This window comes from Anabrus simplex, chromosome 1 (genome assembly GCF_040414725.1).
Source record: "Anabrus simplex isolate iqAnaSimp1 chromosome 1, ASM4041472v1, whole genome shotgun sequence".
Lineage (NCBI taxonomy): Eukaryota > Metazoa > Arthropoda > Insecta > Orthoptera > Tettigoniidae > Anabrus > Anabrus simplex.
In genome coordinates, this window is record NC_090265.1 from 1,371,491,906 (window position 1) to 1,371,512,425 (window position 20,520).

General features: G+C 41.3%; 1 protein-coding gene across 5 annotated transcripts in view; it reads right to left on the minus strand.

The window, feature by feature from the left end:
- Positions 1 to 20,520, minus strand: part of CDase (neutral ceramidase) — a 1,004,245-nt gene that overhangs the window by 832,667 nt on the left and 151,058 nt on the right. For 3 of the 5 annotated variants that reach the window (XM_068225499.1, XM_068225501.1, XM_068225498.1), the window contains exon 1: positions 3,861 to 3,901. The exons of the other annotated variants lie outside the window; for them this stretch is intronic. In XM_068225499.1, coding sequence (XP_068081600.1) covers positions 3,861 to 3,867 — 7 coding nt within the window. In that variant the 5' untranslated portion in view covers positions 3,868 to 3,901. Of the gene's footprint in view, positions 1 to 3,860; positions 3,902 to 20,520 lie in introns of those variants that run through there. 5 annotated transcript variants of the gene reach the window in all.

Here is a 20,520-nt window from a genome sequence, read left to right on the forward strand (position 1 = left end):
CAGTATGAGGGGGTTGATTCTGAAAATTAAACCGGGGCTGTCGGACCAAAGGCAAGCATTCTATCCATTTAGCCTCAAAGCTGGAATTCAATTTGCTAAACCTTAGGCTACTAACTCGATTGATCAGATGTTGAGTATTGGCAGTGGCAGAGGCCAGGGCAGTAGCTTGTGAAGCAGCCTTGACAACACAGCAGGCTTCTCCGATGGCTATTTGGCTGCAGCTCAAAACGCTTAAGGTTTGAAGTTCCCTAAACCAACTATCGAAAAGGGGTAACCTAAATCTAGTGGTGCTGTGAGCTTGCATCCGGGAGATAGTAGGTTCAAATCCCACTATCGGCAGCCCTGAAGATGGTTTTCCGTGGTTTCCCATTTTCACACCAGGCAAATGCTGGGGATGTACCTTAATTAAGGCCACGGCCGCTTCCTTCCAACTCCTAGGCCTTTCCTATCCCATCGTCGCCATAAGACCTATCTGTGTCGGTGCGACGTAAAGCCCCTAGCAATCTAGTGGTAGCCCACGTCTTGATACCAGCATACGCCACTGGACGTTAAGCACGTACGTGTAGTGCTGATTCCTCAGAACTGGAAAACTCACTGGTCATACCTCAACCAAACTGCATACTTAGTATCCACCTATCCAAAGGTACTCTCTAGAATTCAAAACTCGCATCACCTTAAATGCACAGGCCACTGAGATTGATAATTGGTGGTTTGTGCCATATTCACGCGTTTTATCCACAGACTTTCAAAGCCATACCAATGTTCAGTGTTGCGGTAGTGCGAAGTCTAGTATACAAGAAATAAATCTGATATAGCCTGAGCGAACAATACTAACTCCGACAAAGAATGAAGCCAAAGCTACCAATGGTTCCATCATGAATGATTGACGTTAAGAGCAGGATATGGTGTATACATTGGTGAACCAAGTCACCAGTCAGGATGAGGCGGTGCGCTATCATGTTGAATTGCTAAATTCTCTCACAGTCCCTGGACTGTTGGCGCATATTATATCTTTGAAAATAGGAGCCCATCATGATTATATGAAACCTGTCCCCTCTGAAACTGAGCAATGGCATTAGGCTACAATTGACGACATTTCACAGGCATGTGATAGAGGCAGTTACACTCACTGGCTTTTGCAAAGGAGAATCCATGTTCACACCAAGAATTACACCGATTCCTACAAGCTACCCACTCCAGTTCAATCGTTTGCAGTCTGTGCTTCGCGAAGACTATTAATATGCCACAGGTGAAGACTCTGAAAGTAATAGGACTTGTCCTCAGGTTGAGCTGATTCTCACACGACCAACTGTACATCCCATGTCCCCGTGTTAGTACCAGTAAATCACACTTCCTTTGAATTCGCGGTAAGAAAATAAGTGTGGTGTACAATGACACGTTATACTAAGTGACTGGCTCCAAATATCTTAAATATAGAAGTGTCCTCACGCGTAAGCGCCTAACATTCAGAACGTCAGCAACGAAGATGTTACGTATCATTTTTATGTATCAATCTTTTACGTTGCTACTTTTTCGGACAATGAAATGCAAAGAATAATGGGTGTTAACCATGTTGAGTTCAGCCTCTACACTAGGGAACACATTTTTTTTTTTTTTTTTTGCTAGGGGCTTTACGTCGCACCGACACAGATAGGTCTTATGGCGACGATGGGATAGGAAAGGCCTAGGAGTTGGAAGGAAGCGGCCGTGGCCTTAATTAAGGTACAGCCCCAGCATTTGCCTGGTGTGAAAATGGGAAACCACGGAAAACCATTTTCAGGGCTGCCGATAGTGGGATTCGAACCTACTATCTCCCGGATGCAATAGGGAACACATAACTAACATTCTTTGTTTTCGAAAATTCCGCTTATTGTAAATGTACCTTCATTCTGATGAACCCGTCAAAACAGTGAGTTCAGCTAGTAACAAATATAAGTGACATTTTAATGAATACAAGTACAAATATTTGAACAAGTGACTGTGAACATTGAATATTTCCACCAAAGTTTTTAAAATTTGGCGAATTTGCCGTCTAAATATCAATTCTGACCACTCATAAAGAGTACCTTTAGAAAGCTCCCTGCAAGTCAGAAATTATGGTACCGCAACCATTCTTATGAACAAGGTTATGCGCGGTAGAAGATGTGGAAATTCTTAGTTTGTTTCATGTCGACCTATCCACGATGTGTGTGTATCATTGAATATAGAAGCTTATACCTGACATAACGTTATCTCAGCGGTAGACTTAACCCAAATCTGCCCAAAAGTTGTTTTGCTTGAATTTGAAGATTAATGGTATATAACTGACCTATAGGTTGTATGATGATCCCCAATGTTAAGTACTGTATTTCAGGACCAGATACGTTGCATGGACAGGAGGGGGTGTCCTATAAAAAGGACAGTGGGCAAAAGTGGTATGATAATAACAAAAATGTGTATGTCATTCTAATGTTTTATTATTATTATTATTATTATTATTATTATTATTATTATTATTATTATTATTATTATTATTATTATTATTATTATTATTATTATTTCGAATCTAGTCCGCCTCTGTGGTGTAGTGGTTAGCGTGATTAGCTGCCACCCCCGGAGGTCCGGGTTCGATTCCCGGCTCTGCCACGAAGTTTGAAAAGTGGTACGAGGGCTGGAACGGGGTCCACTCAGCCTCGGGAGGTCAACTGAGTAGAGGTGGGTTTGATTCCCACCTCAGCCATCCTCGAAGTGGTTTTCGGTGGTTTCCCACTTCACCTCCAGGCGAATGCCGGCATGGTACCTAACTTAAGGCCACGGCCGCTTCCTTCCCTCTTCCTTGTCTATCCCTTCCAATCTGCCCATCCCCCTACAAGGCCCCTGTTCACCATAGCAGGTGAGGCCGCCTGGGCGGGATACTGGTCATACTCCCCAGTTGTATCCCCCGACGAAGAGTCTTGAAGCTCCAGGACACTGCCCTTGAGGCGGTAGAGGTGGGATCCCTCGCTGAGTCCGAGGGAAAAACCGAACCTGGAGGGTAAACAGATGATGATGATGATGATTATTATTTCGAATCTAATACAAGCACTCTGATTACATAATCAATTGTTAGAGTTTGAAATGAAGGGAATACAGTAAAATGTAAGACTTCAGAGGACCTTGGTGCTTCTACACAGCATGGCGGTACTTCTCAAAACCCTTCACATGTAGCGTTATGCTACACTTTTTGCACCTCATAGACGCTTTTTTGTTGCCTACCCTGCACCTTGTTTGCTTCCGTTGAGATTCAATCACGTGATCTACGTGGTCATATCAGGAATCAGCATTTTCTAGCGGCGATGGACGAGTGCGCTTTTTTGCCGTTTCAGGTTCCAAGTCATGTGTTGTCCACACGTATGCAGTTTTAGAAGACATGGTCAGTTTCGAGTGGTTTTCCTCAGTAATGTCGTAATTGGAAGTATTATTTACAACTTCTTCATCTACTACATCTTCTTGCTCATGGTACATCATTTCAGCATCAGCACGTATCTGTGATCCAGGAAAATGACGCACGTTCAAATCGTCCTCTTCACCGGATTCCTCAACAGTAACGATGTCATCCATGGAACTAGGTGGTAACACAGCAACAGATGACACATTGCAGTCTGGTTCTTCCTCCAGATTTGACAAAATCTTGTTCAGAGACAAGCTGGAATAGAGGAGAAACAAATAGTACCCCTTATGCCCACTGTCCTATAAATAGGACACTCAAATATAAATAAAAATCACACAGTCAATTATTCGCCACCAAGAATGAAGAGTTCATATATTCATTCCTTTTACCTTGACTAACAAATAACACCAATTGGATTATAAATATCAACAAAAGGTACTACGTAACCTACCTTTCATTCTTCCGGGGCACGAGCTTTTCCATGATGCCAAAGTCTGGTTGTTATAAAGCTATAAACAATGTAGAGAAACTTCTTTAAACTGCTTGAAGCCAAAAGAAATGACAGTTTATATCTTTAGTGTGCTACCAATTTAACTATTAAAACCAATTTTTGCCTGACGGCTATGGTTTCCTTCTAGGAACCTTATTTTTTATAAAAATATTAATAACATGACAGCCGTGAAGATAATATCATTGATTGGCATATATTTATTTCATTTTACTTATTAACATGGCTATTATCCTTTACGATACTATTCGTCCCTCTATGTAACTTAGTTATTATCAATCACATGTAAATAAAATTGTGAAGTGACCACCTAGTGTGTCTTTCATTCACCTAAGTCAGACATGCGCCGGGCGACACTGTCATGAAAACCTAGCGGGAGTGTCCCTTTTCTGCCCCATCCGTGTTTTGAGCCTTATGAATTGTTGGTAAAGAGCCCGGCACTTTGGCTGAATGACAAGCGTCAAGCCTTATCAATTGTTGGTAAAGAGTCCGCCACTTTGGCTGAATGACAAGCGTCAAGGTCTTAGGTCAGTGATACCTAGGATGAAGTCTTGGTCAGATCGGGTTTTTAATCCAGTCTGGTTAATTCCCGTAACTCTGGGACTGGTTATTTGTGTTCTTTACAACACACAGCTCTTCATATTCACGCAGTACATCACACAAACCTCTATCACAGAAACACACAACAAATAATATATCCCTCAACATAGGGTTGGTGTCAGGAGGGGCATCTGGTCGCAAAACAAGGTCATGTCCACATGCATGACACATTTCACACTCACGACCACAACAGGGCTTGGAAAATGTTGCAGAAGAAGATATGATGATAATACTGTACACTCATACCTTTTCAAATGCATGTATATACAGCTAGGCGAAGTTATTGCAATGCTAAGGGTTAATACACACTGTATAAATGTGAAGCTTCAACATCTTATGGGTGAACATGAGAACTGTTGATTTCATAACAGCATTTTCTACGAGGCTGACATCTTCTACAGTCGAAAATACAGCGCAATATGAACTGCTATGAACAGCAACGTGTCACTCTCTACGTCCTATACGCCAAGTCGTCAAATTGCAATTAAATATTTTACAGTTTAGCAGATGGCTATCTGACTTAATGTCAAACGCAGCTGTTCACTGAAGCATGTGGATGAGCTTTGCGAAGTATGTGTTCATATGGTGACAGAGGAAATTACTTCCATACCTAAGGATAATTGAATAAAAACTAGGTCACCCATCAACTGCGTTCTTCTTACGATACACAACAAAGAAACTGTACGGTGTAGCCTGTAGAGTTTGTTTCCCTTTATTGAAACAGTATACTGATGTCATCTCTCTTCTCTCTCACACACCGCCTTTTTGTAATATAACTTAAGTGTAATATAACTCTAATATTAAAGGTACACTGAACGCACAAAATTACAAAAAATTCCAATTTTAAAAACAAATTGAATCTGCCATCACTCCCTGTTCATTGGTGTGTAAATGATTACAATACTTTGTGAAAAATTTGTAAAATGTCTATCAAGAGAATAGTAAATTTCAGTAGATGAGAGAAATATATTTCTGAGACCTTTCTGTGTTAGAAGCATTGCCATAAATTCAATTGGCGACTGTCAACTCTTTGCTTTGTTTATGGTTGATGTGGTTATATAGAGTATGTGTCCCTGAATATTTCAGTGTCCTTGCTGTATTTAAATGCTTCAGTATGCCTCTGATTGTCTGTTTGTTGGATCCTCAAATAACACCACCAAAGGCTATGCAGTTATAGGAAAACCAAAAAAATTACAATGGCAGCACTAACATTAGGCGTACTAGGCCACTGCTTTCCTCACTGAGCCAGAAAGTGCTATTGCAGCACGACTAACCCTATGAGTAACACCTTTCATGACACTCAGACACTGGTTTTGCTCTAATGTCATTACTTAGCACTACGCATACCCCAGCAGCTTCCATATTGTCACAATCATTGTCTAATTAACAATATAGAATGTTCAAAAAGCGTGTTAATTGGAAAAGGAAGGCCAGAGTTGATATAAAATTTGTTTCTGAATCGTTAATAACCAGTCCTTCCTCCAGCAATAATTACCATAACCTTTCAACGCAAACAGAAAAACCCAGTAGTGAGCCGGAAGGAAGAAACTGGGTGAAGTTAGGGAAAAATATCATAGTTTAAATACTGGAAATGAAAGTCGTGAGATTATTAATGTGACTTAATAATCAGATGCACCGGTACCTGGAAAACATGTGTTGCGCAAACTGTGTTCAAGAGATGGGATGGGTCTGAATAACAAGAAACACATTTGACTAGGTGCAGAGCTAGAATTGCTAGAATACTAGAATCGCTTTCCCAGTTTTCGGTTATCTACGGGGGAAGAGCAAGCCACTCATGTTCCGGCCTAGTAGAAATCGGTGCATGTTGTCAGCCACGTGAACACGTTTTTTATTGAAATGTCACAGTATGGCATGATGTAAACACTGCCTTGCCTGTGTAACGAGTCAAATTCTTTTCTGTACGGTATGTCTTTAGTATTTTTTTTCAGACATGAAGGAATTATTCATGAGAATGCAATGTATTTTCTAATAACCTAGCCCTAAATCCCACATAAGTTCTGCATCATAGAAAACAACTATCATGCAGGTTTTATTCAGTTCCTGTAGTGCTAATACAGGTAATAGTGAAGGCAATAATGAGAACTGTGAGGCATATTACAGTGTAAATATTACGTTAGTTTGTGGACTAAGAGCAGTGGTAAAGGCAAGACTGCAGGTGACATGTTGTTCGTTGTGATGAACCTATCAAGTCCTCCCTCAAAATTTCACAAGTATAATATTGTAATAGACTCTGTTGTTGATCATGTGGTATTGGAGTGCATAAAGGCGGCTGCTGAGGAAGGTGTTGAAGAGAACAATAATGTGACTGGTTTGACAGTTGCCTTTGATGGCTCCTGGCAAGAAAGGGGCCATACCTCATTGAACGGTGTTGTTTCAGTCACAAGTATAGACACAGGGAAGATTATTGATGTAGTTGTACTCCACAAACATTGTAATTGTACTGGTGTTGTTAACAATGAACATACGGAGAACTGTATGGCTAATTACATTGGATGTAGCGGGGTTATGGATTTGGCTGGAGTGAAAGTTATTTTTGAGCGTTCTCTGTCATGGTATAATGTTAGGTGCATGAATTATTTGGGTGATAGAGACTCAAAATCTTTCAAAACTATTGAGGAAATAAACTCCAAATGGGGACACTGTAAATATAAGTTAACTCGAGTGTGTTGGGAATGTCCAGAAACGAATGGGATCTAGACTGAGGAAACTGAAGAGGAGCTTCAAGGAAGGAAGTTGGGTGATGACAAACCAATGGGTGGTGTCCGGCTCCATGGTTAAATGGTTAGCGTGTTGGCATTTGGTCACAGGGGTTCCGGGTTCGATTCCCGGCAGGGTCGGAAATTTTAACCATAATCGGTTAATTCCGCTGGCACGGGGGCTGGGTGTATCTGTCGCCTTCATCAACAAATCATCCTCATCAAGATGCGCGAGGTCGCCTACGGGAGACTAATCAAAAGACCTGCATTTCGCGAGCCGAACTTGTCCTCGGGCATTCCCGGAAATAAAATCAATACGCCATTTCATTGACGTTTGACATTTTCCTGGAGTATTATGAACTGGCCATTAGGCAGAATACTGATAGTGTTGAGCAAAAGAGAAACGCTCTTTGGGTATTATTCTGTCACATGTCATTGACTGATGACAAGCCCGAATATGGGTTGTGTCCACTAGGAGAAGACAGCTGGTGTAAGTATAACGGAGGAATAGAGACAGGACAAACTTGAAGTCATCCCCACAGTATGCTATATGTTATAATGGAGGAAATAAAATCTATTTTCAAGGACCTGTTAGATATTAACCTTCTGGAAAAGTGTCCCCATTATCGTATACAAAATCCAACGTAAATGTGTAAATTGTATGGACCCTTCATTTTGGTTTACATGATGCTGTGGCATCATTTAACTGGGGAAATATCACAAAATGTGAAGTCCTGCAAATACTAGGGCTGAGTACTGACCGTCGTACTGCAGATGGTATGCTGCAACTCGATTTCGAAAGGCTGAAATGTGCTGAAATATACTGACATAGCTGTTGAAAACTTAGGACAAGAGCTGAAGAAATACTTCACACCATCGATCGTCAGTGTAGACCACCTTCACAGTGAATAAGCAGGTTTAATAGGAAAAGAAGAGAGCAAGAGAAGAAGCGACTTCACTATCACAAAATTAGATTTAGAAGTTCGGGGACCTGCGTAACAGGGGCTACGACTTTGTCACAGATATGCCATCCCAAGAAACTTTAAAAAGAGCAATGCGGCGCACTTCAAGTAGAGTCAAAATTAAGTGCTTAGACAATTTTAATGAAGAGGCATTAAGGATGAATAATGGCAGCCAGTTTATTTTAGCTGACGATGGCATGGGGGAAAGAATGATCACTTTAGTGCCGAAAAAGGTAGAGAAAATCTTAGGCAATTTGTGCAATTTTTTATGGATGGCACGTTCAAGAGTTGCAGCAGTTTGCTCAGATATACACCATTCACGCAGACGTTTATCCAATCGTCTTTGCGTTCCTTTCTTTCTTTCTTTCTTTCACTTTGCCTTGGAAGCGGTTATTCAATGGAATTCTAACAAAACTTCGAAGCAGCTACGATGTCATCCCTACGAGAAGTATTTCCATCAGCAAGGTTAACAGGCTTTCTTTTTCACATGAACAATATATCTGGAGGAAAGTGCAGGAACTTGGCCTGACGAGGAACTACAGGGAGAACGAAGACAAGTGATTCATTCTCAGGTTCCTTCTACATAAATACTTGTGGACTTCTTAGACTATTTCGTAGACGTATGGTTTGAAAACAGCGAGAATACAATCAGCATGTGGAGTTGTTACAAAAAGCGACATCGAACAACAAATGCTGTAGAGCTATGGCATCACAAGATCAACTCTTTAGTTGCAAATCCATATCCTAAGAGCCGACGATTTGATGGATTATTTAAGGAAGGAAGCGGCAGTGACGAACTGCATGTACCTGAAACTTGAGCTCAGTCTTGAAGATAAGAGGAGGAAGATGAAATATGTGAAGAAAGATGTCAGGGTTGAAATAACCCTTAAGAAACATTAACAAACCAGCGACATCAGGTCCTGCTAAACAGAGAATGTGTTACATTGAAAAACTAGCCTAATCTTCTTGCGGCTTCAGGTATTCCTAATGTACATAGGTATTCAAACAGGAACCATCCGGTTACGCCTGCAATTGCCCGTAATGGAACTGGAGACAACAAGGATAAATTTAAATTGTACGCGTTGTAGTCTGGCGCAACGCATGCTGCTAGTAATCCCGGCTACAGCTTGCTAAGGCACGACAGCGACGTCACCGAACATGTGGCTTGCACGCCAGAAGGAATTACCTAGTAGCTATTTCTATCTCCGCGTCCTGTTGGGATAACAGAAAATGGACAAAGGGATTGTGTAGCAGGCAATATCTAATATCTCATACGCAAATTTCAAGTCGATAGGTACATTATTTACGGAGATATTATGATGTTGAAGTAACGGGTGATATCCATGACATTCACGCTCAGGGTCAAGTTTTGTATAAAAGGCCAGCCTGGAGACTCAACGGCGGCAGGAAAGGGACAACGCAACACAGTGCATCAGCATCACCCTCACCATCAGCATCTCTGCGAATACGGACAGCTGCGATCTACGACAACTCCCCGAAGACACCCCCGATCATTTTTGTTGCCGGCCGGGTGGCTCCACATCTTTAATACAGCTCCCAGCCGGACTCAACAAAGCATATAGCAGCTTCCACGATTGAAAAGTCAGCTCCCCATCATGTCTGTGTACCATTCCGCCCTTACCATCACCACCACATCTGCACGTACCCATCCTTTTGTTCCTTTCACTACTATATCTCTGTCTCATTCTTCCCCAATTATTTCATTGTGCCTCCCCATCTCTGACACCCCTGACAGACCCAGTCTTCTGTACATAACCCCCCCCCAATACCTTACACCTCAGCAACCTGAAGAAGGAGAATAAGAAGAAGAAGCCTCTGCTACGCCTGCCACTACATCAGCAACCGCCGCAACATCACCGTCGACACCATCACCACCAACAACAACAACAACATCTCAGGCCATGTACAGCTGTGTCATTCCCGGTGTGAATCCTGCAATCTCCGACCGTGAAATACTCAGTGAACTCCACGCGGAAGGCGTGCCTGCCCGAAGGGCATTCAGGATCCAGATCATATACGGTCCAACATACTCGGTCCGCCTCCATCTACCTACAGAAGATGACGTCCAGCGCCTCATCAGCATGGGAGCGTACATATACCGCCAGCTACATCAAGTGGAACCCTCTCGATCCCCTCCGCAACCTCTCCCTATCCATCCCGTCAACAATACACGTCGTCGCCCCAAGCCAACCCCTCCTCCATTCCAACGTCGTCAACCCGTCCGTTCACCACTTCCAACACTTGATACCATCAGACTCCTCACGACCTCCTTTTGCAACATCAGCAACCCTCCACCTCCTCCCTCTTCCTTCCAACAAGAGCATATCTTCCTTTTCCCATCTCCTTATTCTCACACTTCTTTCCAACCCAGTCACCTCTCCTGGCCAGAGAAAGGGCGTTACCCTCTAGGTGGCCCGCCCCACCCCTTCAGGGTGGAGAATAAAAGCATTTCAAAAGATCTCAACGGCACACAACGACCTACACCAGAGACCGGTGAAGGTCTGCTGCATGACGTAGTACCGGTGGTATGATTTGACTTCGTGTGTGGAGTGCCAAGTTCCAAACGTCTGTAACTTCGAACTCAGTATCAGCGAGGCACGGCCTACTTGAGAACTTCGACTGTGACAGCAGTGTAACTTTATACTCTAACATTTTTCGTCCACTTCTAAGGGACTTATTTAAGAGCATTCAAACACTTTAACATATTACTTTGTTTGCTTTAAAACACAAGTGTTTGTTCAATGGGACATATTTTGTTTGTGTCGTGTGCTACAGAACTGTCAGGAAACAACATAACTTACAATTTAATGAGACAGGTTTATGTATTTGAAATTCTGCGAGTGACCAACTATTTGGGACTTAAAATTACGTACTATTGTTCGTAAGGGAATATAGACTATGAAACTGAGCATTAATACTTTATGGTGTGCGAGGTAAGCGGTAGGCTGTTTCCTGAATATCACTTGCCATTATTTCTTGTGAGAGAACATAGACTGTGTAATTGAATATTATGACATTATCGTGCACGAGGTAGAATGTACAGACTCTGTATAGAATTCACGAAATGTAAAAATGTATTCAAACTTTAGGTCAGGAACACAGTGCATTAAGCGTATCGAACATGTGCTGTTGGACAGTGACGGTTCGATCGCATTGTCAAGTGGAACCTTGGTTCAAATATCACAAGTGAAACTTCCCTACGTCGTTACACTTGTTAATCATGAACCGACAGTGCTATAATATACCAAGTGACGAGAGCAATTTGACGCCATATGCATAGACTGCACCACGCGTATCATCGTGCGAACTTCCATCGTGGGAGCGTGGTAGCTTCGAGGGATGCGTGGTGATAGTGTTCCGGATCGTCGGGGACATATGGTAATGATGCTCCTGGTCGCCGGTGAATACGTGGTACTATGGGGCTGCGAGGATGCAGTCAGACGGAAGCAGCAACTTCAAGATCCAGAACAACTTAAAGGTGATATGCTTCTGTGTTGTTTAAAGAACAGTTAGTTCGAGCTTTATGAACTGTGACTTCCAATTTAACTTCCATGTTCAGAAGTCACAATTTTTCAAGTAACTTTCAATTTCTTGAGTGACTTTCAATCTTACAAATACCTCTCAATTTTACACGTAAAGCCAGTGTAATATTAAGTCTTACTAGAGCTACACCAAAGCTCAAACGAACTTGCTAACGAGTGGAAAGAACTTTGAAAGACTTGTATAGAATTCAGTCGAAATTTAGCCATTTAGTTATATATTTATCCAGTGAATTAGAACTTGAGTAATATCAATCTTCCTTCTTACCTCAAGAGTGAACTCGAATTAATTTACGATAATGTTAGAATTAGGCATTCAATTTAGGATATCAAGAGTGAACTACATTTATTTTCATAATAAGTCCGTCGGGCTGAGTGGCTCAGACGGTTAAGGCGCTGGCCTTCTAACCCCAACTTGGCAGGTTCGATCCTGGCTCAGTCCGGTGGTATTTGAAGGTGCTCAAATACGACAGCCCCGTGTCGGTAGATTTACTGTCACGTAAAAGAACTCCTGCGGGACTAAATTCCGGCACCTCGGCGTCTCCGAAGACCTTAAAATAGTAGTTAGTGGGACGTAAAACAAATAACATTATTATTATTATAATAAGTCAAATTGATTAATTATTCCAAGAAGGAACTTTATTTATTTCGTTATAGTTTGAAACTGAGCATTTGCTTGAAACTTCAAGAATGAACTTTGGCCATTTTACTATAACTGAGTATCAATCACTAGGAAACCTTAAGAATAATCTTTATTTGCTTTCAAATATCAAATTTTGATAATATGCAAGTACCATTTGACAACGATTTCATGACATCGCAGGGAATTTATTTACATTTGTCAATAGTAATACAAGATAGTGTGGCCTACTATGCAATATTTATTCAGCTGCAATTTCCTCTTTGTACACTCTCCTCCTCTAAGACCGCACGCGCCCTGCGTACTTCTCATGCTCGATCACGCGCGTGATTAAATGCGTGTCTGTTACTGGTACAGTATATACATAGAAAAACGACGCTTACCAAAAGCTGACAAAACTAATAGACGAAGCTTGATTACAGCTGATTTAAAACACGCCAAAACGATTTTAATATAATCATTATGCCAGTCCAAAGCCTGGATAAAATGTAATGGGAATCGGCATTTTAAAACATATAATTTACTGTCTAGCAAAATATTAGTTGCACTCAGTTTGGAGGTTATTTATTAAATAAACAATAGGAATACACAGAACGAAATAACGTCATAATATGCCTGGTTTAATTTTACGCTAGGATATTTAAGTTTGGAATTTTCAATTTGTTTTTTAATATTTTTATCGCAGAGGGAACGCAAAAAATTCTCGTTTTTAAACGTTTTTCAACCAAGCGTAAATTTTCAGAGATTTTTTTCTCAAAACCTGTCGTCTGATCATATCAAACTTTCAACACAATATATACATTGCGAAATGTTATACACTGTTTATAAATAAAATTACAGAATTTTATGTTTCCTAAAACATGACGGGTTTTTGAAAAACACTGTCTCAAATTTGGGCGCATGGTTGAAAAACGTTTAAAAAGGGTACCTCTTGTGTTCCGCCTGCGATAAAAATTATTAAAATATAAATTAAACATTCCAAAGCTACATGGCCTAACGTGAAATGAAACGAGAAAAATGTAAGTCTTGTTAGATTCTCTGTTAGCATATTGGTTATTTTATAAACAACCTCCAACCTCGAGTATACATAATATTTTAGTCGACCAGAGTGATGAAAGTGGTACTTCTCCGGAAATATCCATGACCGCAAATATCCGGGCGGCATGCGACGTGACTTTTGCCATTCCGAGTTAGTTCCTATATGGCTGGGAATTAGTAGTCTGGTTATCACAGAGGAGGTAGTATTATTGCAGTCATATTGTGAAATAACTTTCGCACTGGACATAATGATCCATTATGAAGGAGATGATATCCGCTCGTCAATACCACAGTGATATTTTAATGCTCCATATGATATTACTTCATGAATATCAAGGAAGGAAGGCGTATATAGAACGGCTAATGACATTATTATCAAACTGACAATAAATCTGAGATATTCACTGCTTCGGGCTTACATCTGAGGAGTAAGGATCCTAGGCTGACTGGTCAGCGTAGTCGCCTTCGATTCAGTGGGCGCCGGGGTGGACTCCCGGCCGAGTCGGACATTTTAACCTTAAATAGTTATTTCCCCTGGCTCGGGGACTAAGTGTTCATTTTGTCCCCAACACTCCTCCAACTCACACATCACACACAACACTATTCTCCAGTGCAAAAACACGCAGTTTCTGTGCACGGCAGGTGCAACTCACTCTTGATGGAAGTTCTACCTTACAAGGGCTGCACCAGGTGAGGCGAACATGTCCTCGGATATTCCCGGCACTAAAGGCCATGCGCCAAATAAATAAATAAATAAATAAATAAATAAATAAATAAATAAATAAATAAATAAATAAATAAATAAATAAATAAATAAATAAATAAATAAATAAATATCTGAGGAATTAAATTTTATTGTTGCTTCATGTAAGTAGCTTGGTGCAATGTGGTGTTTTCTTCTTTTTTTTTACACCACTAGACTGATGATGCTCGTTTTTTGAAGGACCTAACATCGAAGGTCACCACTTGTTTAACATCGCTCTTACACATGGAAGGCTTCCGGCGACGAAAGGATGGGAGGGGGTATGAATAGGAGAATACTGACCCTGGTCTTAATTATGGTGTAACTCCAGTATCTTTCTGGTATGAATATGGGAAACAGTGGAAGAACATCTTCGAGGCTGCCGACGTTCGAATTTACGAACTCATAATTTCCATATACAAGCTTTCAGCTGAGTGACTCCAACTATGCAGCTAACTCCGCCGGTAGATGTAATTATTGCAGTGACGTCTGTATGACAACACGTGTAGATATAGTGTCTGAACTCGTGTAAATTTGAGCCATGGCCCATGTAACACGGACTATTCCAACATTTACCATGGGATGAAGTGGGATTACCGAATAAAACCACTTTTAAGGTGTTGTAGAAAGATTTTTTAATCCATTCTTTACCTCAGTTGTGTTCTCGAGTTTGGGTGCAACCGGTGTCACATGGTGATGTTTATTGTTCTACACAAACACTGGTCCACCCAGTATCCATATGTGAACCAAATGCTATGTTTGCAGCTGTCACATAAGTATCCTTACCTAAATTTACCATATTCAACTTCTCTAACCCAATCTTATCCATAAATATATGCGATAGGAGAAAGTATCATAAAACCAGCCATTTAGACCGCTAAATGAGGTGTCTTATGGTACAATCCGTTTGTCGATACAACGTATCGTTTAGCAGCATTTAATCTGTAAATGAAGGTTTGCAATATTATAAATATGCATATACTTCGTATGTCGATCAATATATATTCATTGAAGTCAATTTTTAGCGATATAGAAAGGGTGTGTCTGCCATTATAATTAATATTTTATAAATCGATAGTGACTCTTAGCTAGAGGACGTCTGTTATTGTAATCATTATTTTTCACATCGACTTTGACTGGCATTAGGATTGGGATCCTTCTCCAGCTCCTGTGTAACTGGCATTAGAAAGGAGAGACTACCCTTATACGTTAATGAACAATGAGTGGCAGAAATCAAGGGAGCATGCAATTTTGTTCAAAACTCCCCTAACCGATTGTGTTTGGGAGTAGGCAAGTGTGACCGCCATTGTAAACAAATTTCCCATCTAAAATGTGGCTGAAATTAGGCATAGTGGCGAACTATTATAATGGAAACTGACCAACTCGGTGTGACTAACATTAAGAAAAGGGCCTGTCATTATAATGATAACAGCAGGACTCAATTTGGCTGGCAGTAGGGAAGGTAGCTGCTATTACAATAAAATCTCCTCTATTGTAATCTGTTGGAAGTAGGAAAGGGGCCTGCCATTGTAATGAAAACTACCCAAATCGATTGTGACCGCGCAGTAGGTAATGGGGCCTGCCATTATAATAAAAACTTCCTTACTCTACTGTGAATGGCAATAAGCAAGTGAGGTTGCCGTTATCATCACATCTCCGCAACTCGCACTTTACATTAGAAACAACGTATGGGAACCTCCCCCTGCTATTTCCGGATAACGCTAAGAGACATGCAATTTAAAAAATCTTATTCAATGCATGTACAGTAATTTACTTCGATATCCGTATACAATGTAGAATACCGTAGCGAAGCACGGGTACATTTGCTAGTGGTACATATTTTCAGGTTTTTTTTTTTTTTTGTTACATGTGTATCATAGGTTAATAGAGCATAAAAATCAGGACTCTAGTTATAAGATACATGTCATTTCAAAATCACTCTATGGGGTGGGGGTTAACAGGAAGACCGAAACAGTTATTCAGTCCACAGGCATTTTGTAAAGCACTCCTTTCTTTAAACAATTTCCTCCACAACACTTTTTTCCTTACTCTTGAAATAACGAAGTCAATTAATATTTTCTTTGAGACTTATATTCTATCTTATCTTGATGCAATTCTCCCCAAAACAATAAACGCCGTACTGAATGTTAGTGAAAATATAGTATTTTCAAATTGATCAGAAAATCTATGCTTTAACCAAAATTTGAATCAACTGTCACCACAATATTAGATCAGCAATAAATAAATCCTTTATATAAAATTGTCCTACATACCGTAGGAGGCTTGCAATGGTGTCTCAACGGCGCGCTGGCGCCGGCGTCTTGGAAAGGTATAGCATTCCAACTGATGAGCCCACTGCTACACCGGGGCGAAACGCTGGTAATTTCACTATTGAAGAAGCGTAAAGACCTAATGAGCTTAGATGTTACCGAGCTCGATAGCTGCAGTCGCTTAAGTGCGGCCAGTATCCAGTAACCGGGAGATTGTGGGTTCGAGCCCCACTGTCGGTAGCCCTGAAGATGGTTTTCCATGGTTTCCCATTTTCACACCAGGCAAATGCCGGGGCTGTACCTTACTTAAGGCCACGGCCGCTTCCTTCCAATTCCTAGGCCTTTCCTATCCCATCGTCGCCGTAAGACATATCTGTATCGGTGCGACGTAAAGCAAATAGCAAAAACAAAAAAAAAGTGTTGAGATGTTTTTAACATTACGCAATCGATGAAATTAAATTATGGTTTCTTTTAGGAACCTTACTTTTTAAATGGGAACAGTTATCGAAATATTCAACAACGAACCCCACTGGACAGCTGTTCCGACCACCTGAAATGCAGTCAAATACTACACCCACCCCACCTACTTCCAGCGCAAAAGGTTAACTTACCTAGGACAGGAACAAGAGGTACTGGATCATTTGGTCAAGACAAACAAAGGAACGGTTTGAATTCAGACTCATCAATCCTATCAGTACGGAAAAATAATCTATTCTACCGTAAATGCAAAGACGGAGTAAAGGAACAACATAAATTTTATTAAAATAAAATGGAAAAATGTTAAGTTACAGGATAAATATAATGATTTTATAAATCGCACATAATTTTGACTGTATTCTCTTGTGAATAAGGTTAATAAAATAACAAAAATAATACCCATGACAAGGAAAGGAAATAGTAACAACTAGGAACATATTGGGACAGGGAAAATAGCATAAATATTGTCATCTAGCTTACGTAATTCAGGAAATATTCCCAGATGATGTACGGAAAGTTGAGCAAATGATTAAGCAAACATGGCTCCATAATATACGTGCATGAAGGCTTATTCTTCTACTTGTAGTACAGGGTAATATATTGCGAAAGGATTTTAAGATGGAAAGTATGGTCAGGAAAGACAAGAAAGGTTTTGAAAATATATACCAAAAGATGCGAAAAAGGTGTTGACGAAGATTAAGATTATTAAGATTTAAACCAGTTACGTGAAATGTCTTCATCCAATTTGCTGGGTTCTAAAGTTAATACATTTCTTATATTGGATTACACACAACATTTCAATGTCAACAACAGTCAATTGTAATAATTACCTCGCAGAGGACACATCGAAGAGTGATGCCATCAGTTTCGATACATTGCATCTTTTATTCTTGTGAAAGTGCGTACAACTTCTCCTTCTTACCCTCCGGCTAGGTTATCTGTTGTGAAAAGTAGTTCATGTCCGGACTGGTAAAACACTAACACGGCCAACAAGAGCCGCTAGGTGGTACCGTTAAACTTATTTTAGGTTGTTGCAGCGTCATTGTTTAAATATGAATTTGATTTCTCAGCTGCTGGTTGGTCATTCATGTTGCGATATGAATTGTTGGCGGTTTGCAAAACTTGTATTTTAATATTTATTTATTGTCTATTGTTGACTCCTGATTAAACTAAATTTTAAAAATATGTTCAAGAAGAGTAATAATATGCTGTACAATCATTTAAAAACGCAGATAAAAGTGGGGATAAAGGTGCTGAAGCACGAATTACGATGTAAAAGGTGGCAAAATGTAGTAATCCCACAAAAAGGTGCAAAAGGTGCAATAAATTGCGTTTATTTCGCTTCATTTAATGTCCCCAAATATATATTTTGACGTATCTGTATAAAAATAACTCTATTTTTGAAAATGAGCTTCACCTTAAAATCCTTTCACTACATACAGAGTGTTTCAAAAATAGGGGGCATAATTTCAGGTATGCATTTGTTACATGTAGATAATCAAAATAGTGCATTACAACATATGTCCGGAAATGCTTCATTTCCGAGTTATGGCGTTCACAACACCGAACTCCACCCGAACGTTTTTCTTCCGCAGGTCATTGCCATTACCTAAGAAGTTCAAAATCTCCACCTCCTGCTTGAATACAGACCTCACATCGATGTCTCATTGACCTGCGAGCACGATCCAAAACTCCAGGAGTATTGCGTATGTCCTCACACGATGCCACAATTCGATTCCGAAGGGTTTCCACATCAGGCACTGGAGACGAATACACTGATGATTTTAAATGGCCCCACAAGTAGAAAAGGAGAGGGTTCAGATCAGGTGAGCCTGTAGACCAAGCAATCGGGCCACCTCTACCTATCCATCGATCAGGAAACATTCGATACAAGTCATAGAGATGCAAAACTCATATGTATATTCCTTTTGAATGCCTGGCGTCACAAAGGAACTTAACCACAAAAATGAAGAGTCATAAAAAGAGGAATACAACATAATTAGGTACCTAAGTGAAAACGGTACAAATAAAGCGAAGTATAAAAAAGGACACACGCAGAAACTCTCGTCCCACATAAAGCAGCGTAGAGAAAAACACCTCTTTACCCACCATTGACACGGTAAACCCATTTCACGTAAGCAGAATAATATGTGTTATAACACAGCACAACGGACATCTCTTCATTCTCACCTCAAGAGGAAGCACCTTTTCTTAGAGAACATGATACTCCTGAGGTACTTAAATGAATATATGGAATTCCACAACGTTGGACCAACAGAAATATTAATTTCGTATACTGCGTTACCAAATCTTCCATAAAATGAAATAGGGCCTCCAATACGCAACATAACAACCGCAGGTGAAAAACACAATCACACAGAACACGTACGAAAATACTTCGAATTACTGGTAACATGTAAGGGAAAATATAAATACGATCACAATATGAAAATACACTGACTGACAGAGCAAATGCAACACCGAGAAGGAGTGGTTCGAAAGGGATGAAAGTTGGGGAAAAAACAGAGATGGCACGGACGAATAATTGATGTTTATTTCAAACTGATATGCAGGTTACACAATGCGCACGGCATCGACTCAGTAGGATGTAGGACCACCGCGAGCGGCGATGCACGCAGAAACACGTCGAGGTACAGAGTCAATAAGAGTGCGGATGGTGTCCTGAGGGATGGTTCTCCATTTTCTGTCAACCATTTGCCACAGTTGGTCGTCCGTACGAGGCTGGGGCAGAGTTTGCAAACGGCGTCCAATGAGATACCACACGTGTTCGATTGGTGAGAGATCCGGTGAGTACGCTGGCCACGGAAGCATCTGTACACCTCGTAGAGCCTGTTGGGAGATGCGAGCAGTGTGTGGGCGGGCATTATCCTGCTGAAACAGAGCAATGGGCAGCCCCTGAAGGTACGGGAGTGCCGCCGGCCGCAGCACATGCTGCACGTAGCGGTGGGCATTTAACGTGCCTTGAATACGCACTAGAGGTGACGTGGAATCATACGCAATAGCGCCCCAAACCATGATGCCGCGTTGTCTAGCGGTAGGGCGCTCCACAGTTACTGCCGGATTTGACCTTTCTCCACGCCGACGCCACACTCGTCTGCGGTGAATATCACTGACAGAACAGAAGCGTGACTCATCGGAGAACACGACGTTCCGCCATTCCCTCATCCAAATCGCTCTAGCCCGGCACCATGTCAGGCGTGCACGTCTATGCTGTGGAGTCAATGGTAGTCTTCTGAGCGGACGCCGGGAGTGCAGGCCTCCTTCAACCAATCGACGGGAAATTGTTCTGGTCGATATTGGAACAGCCAGGGTGTCTTGCACATGCTGAAGAATGGCGGTTGACGTGGCGTGCGGGGCTGCCACCGCTTGGCGGCGGATGCGCCGATCCTCGCGTGCTGACGTCACTCGGGCTGCGCCTGGACCCCTCGCACGTGCCACATGTCCCTGCGCCATCCATCTTCGCCACAGGCGCTGCACCGTGGACACATCCCTATGGGTATCGGCTGCGATTTGACGAAGCGACCAACCTGCCCTTCTCAGCCCGATCACCATACCCCTCGTAAAGTCGCCTGTCTG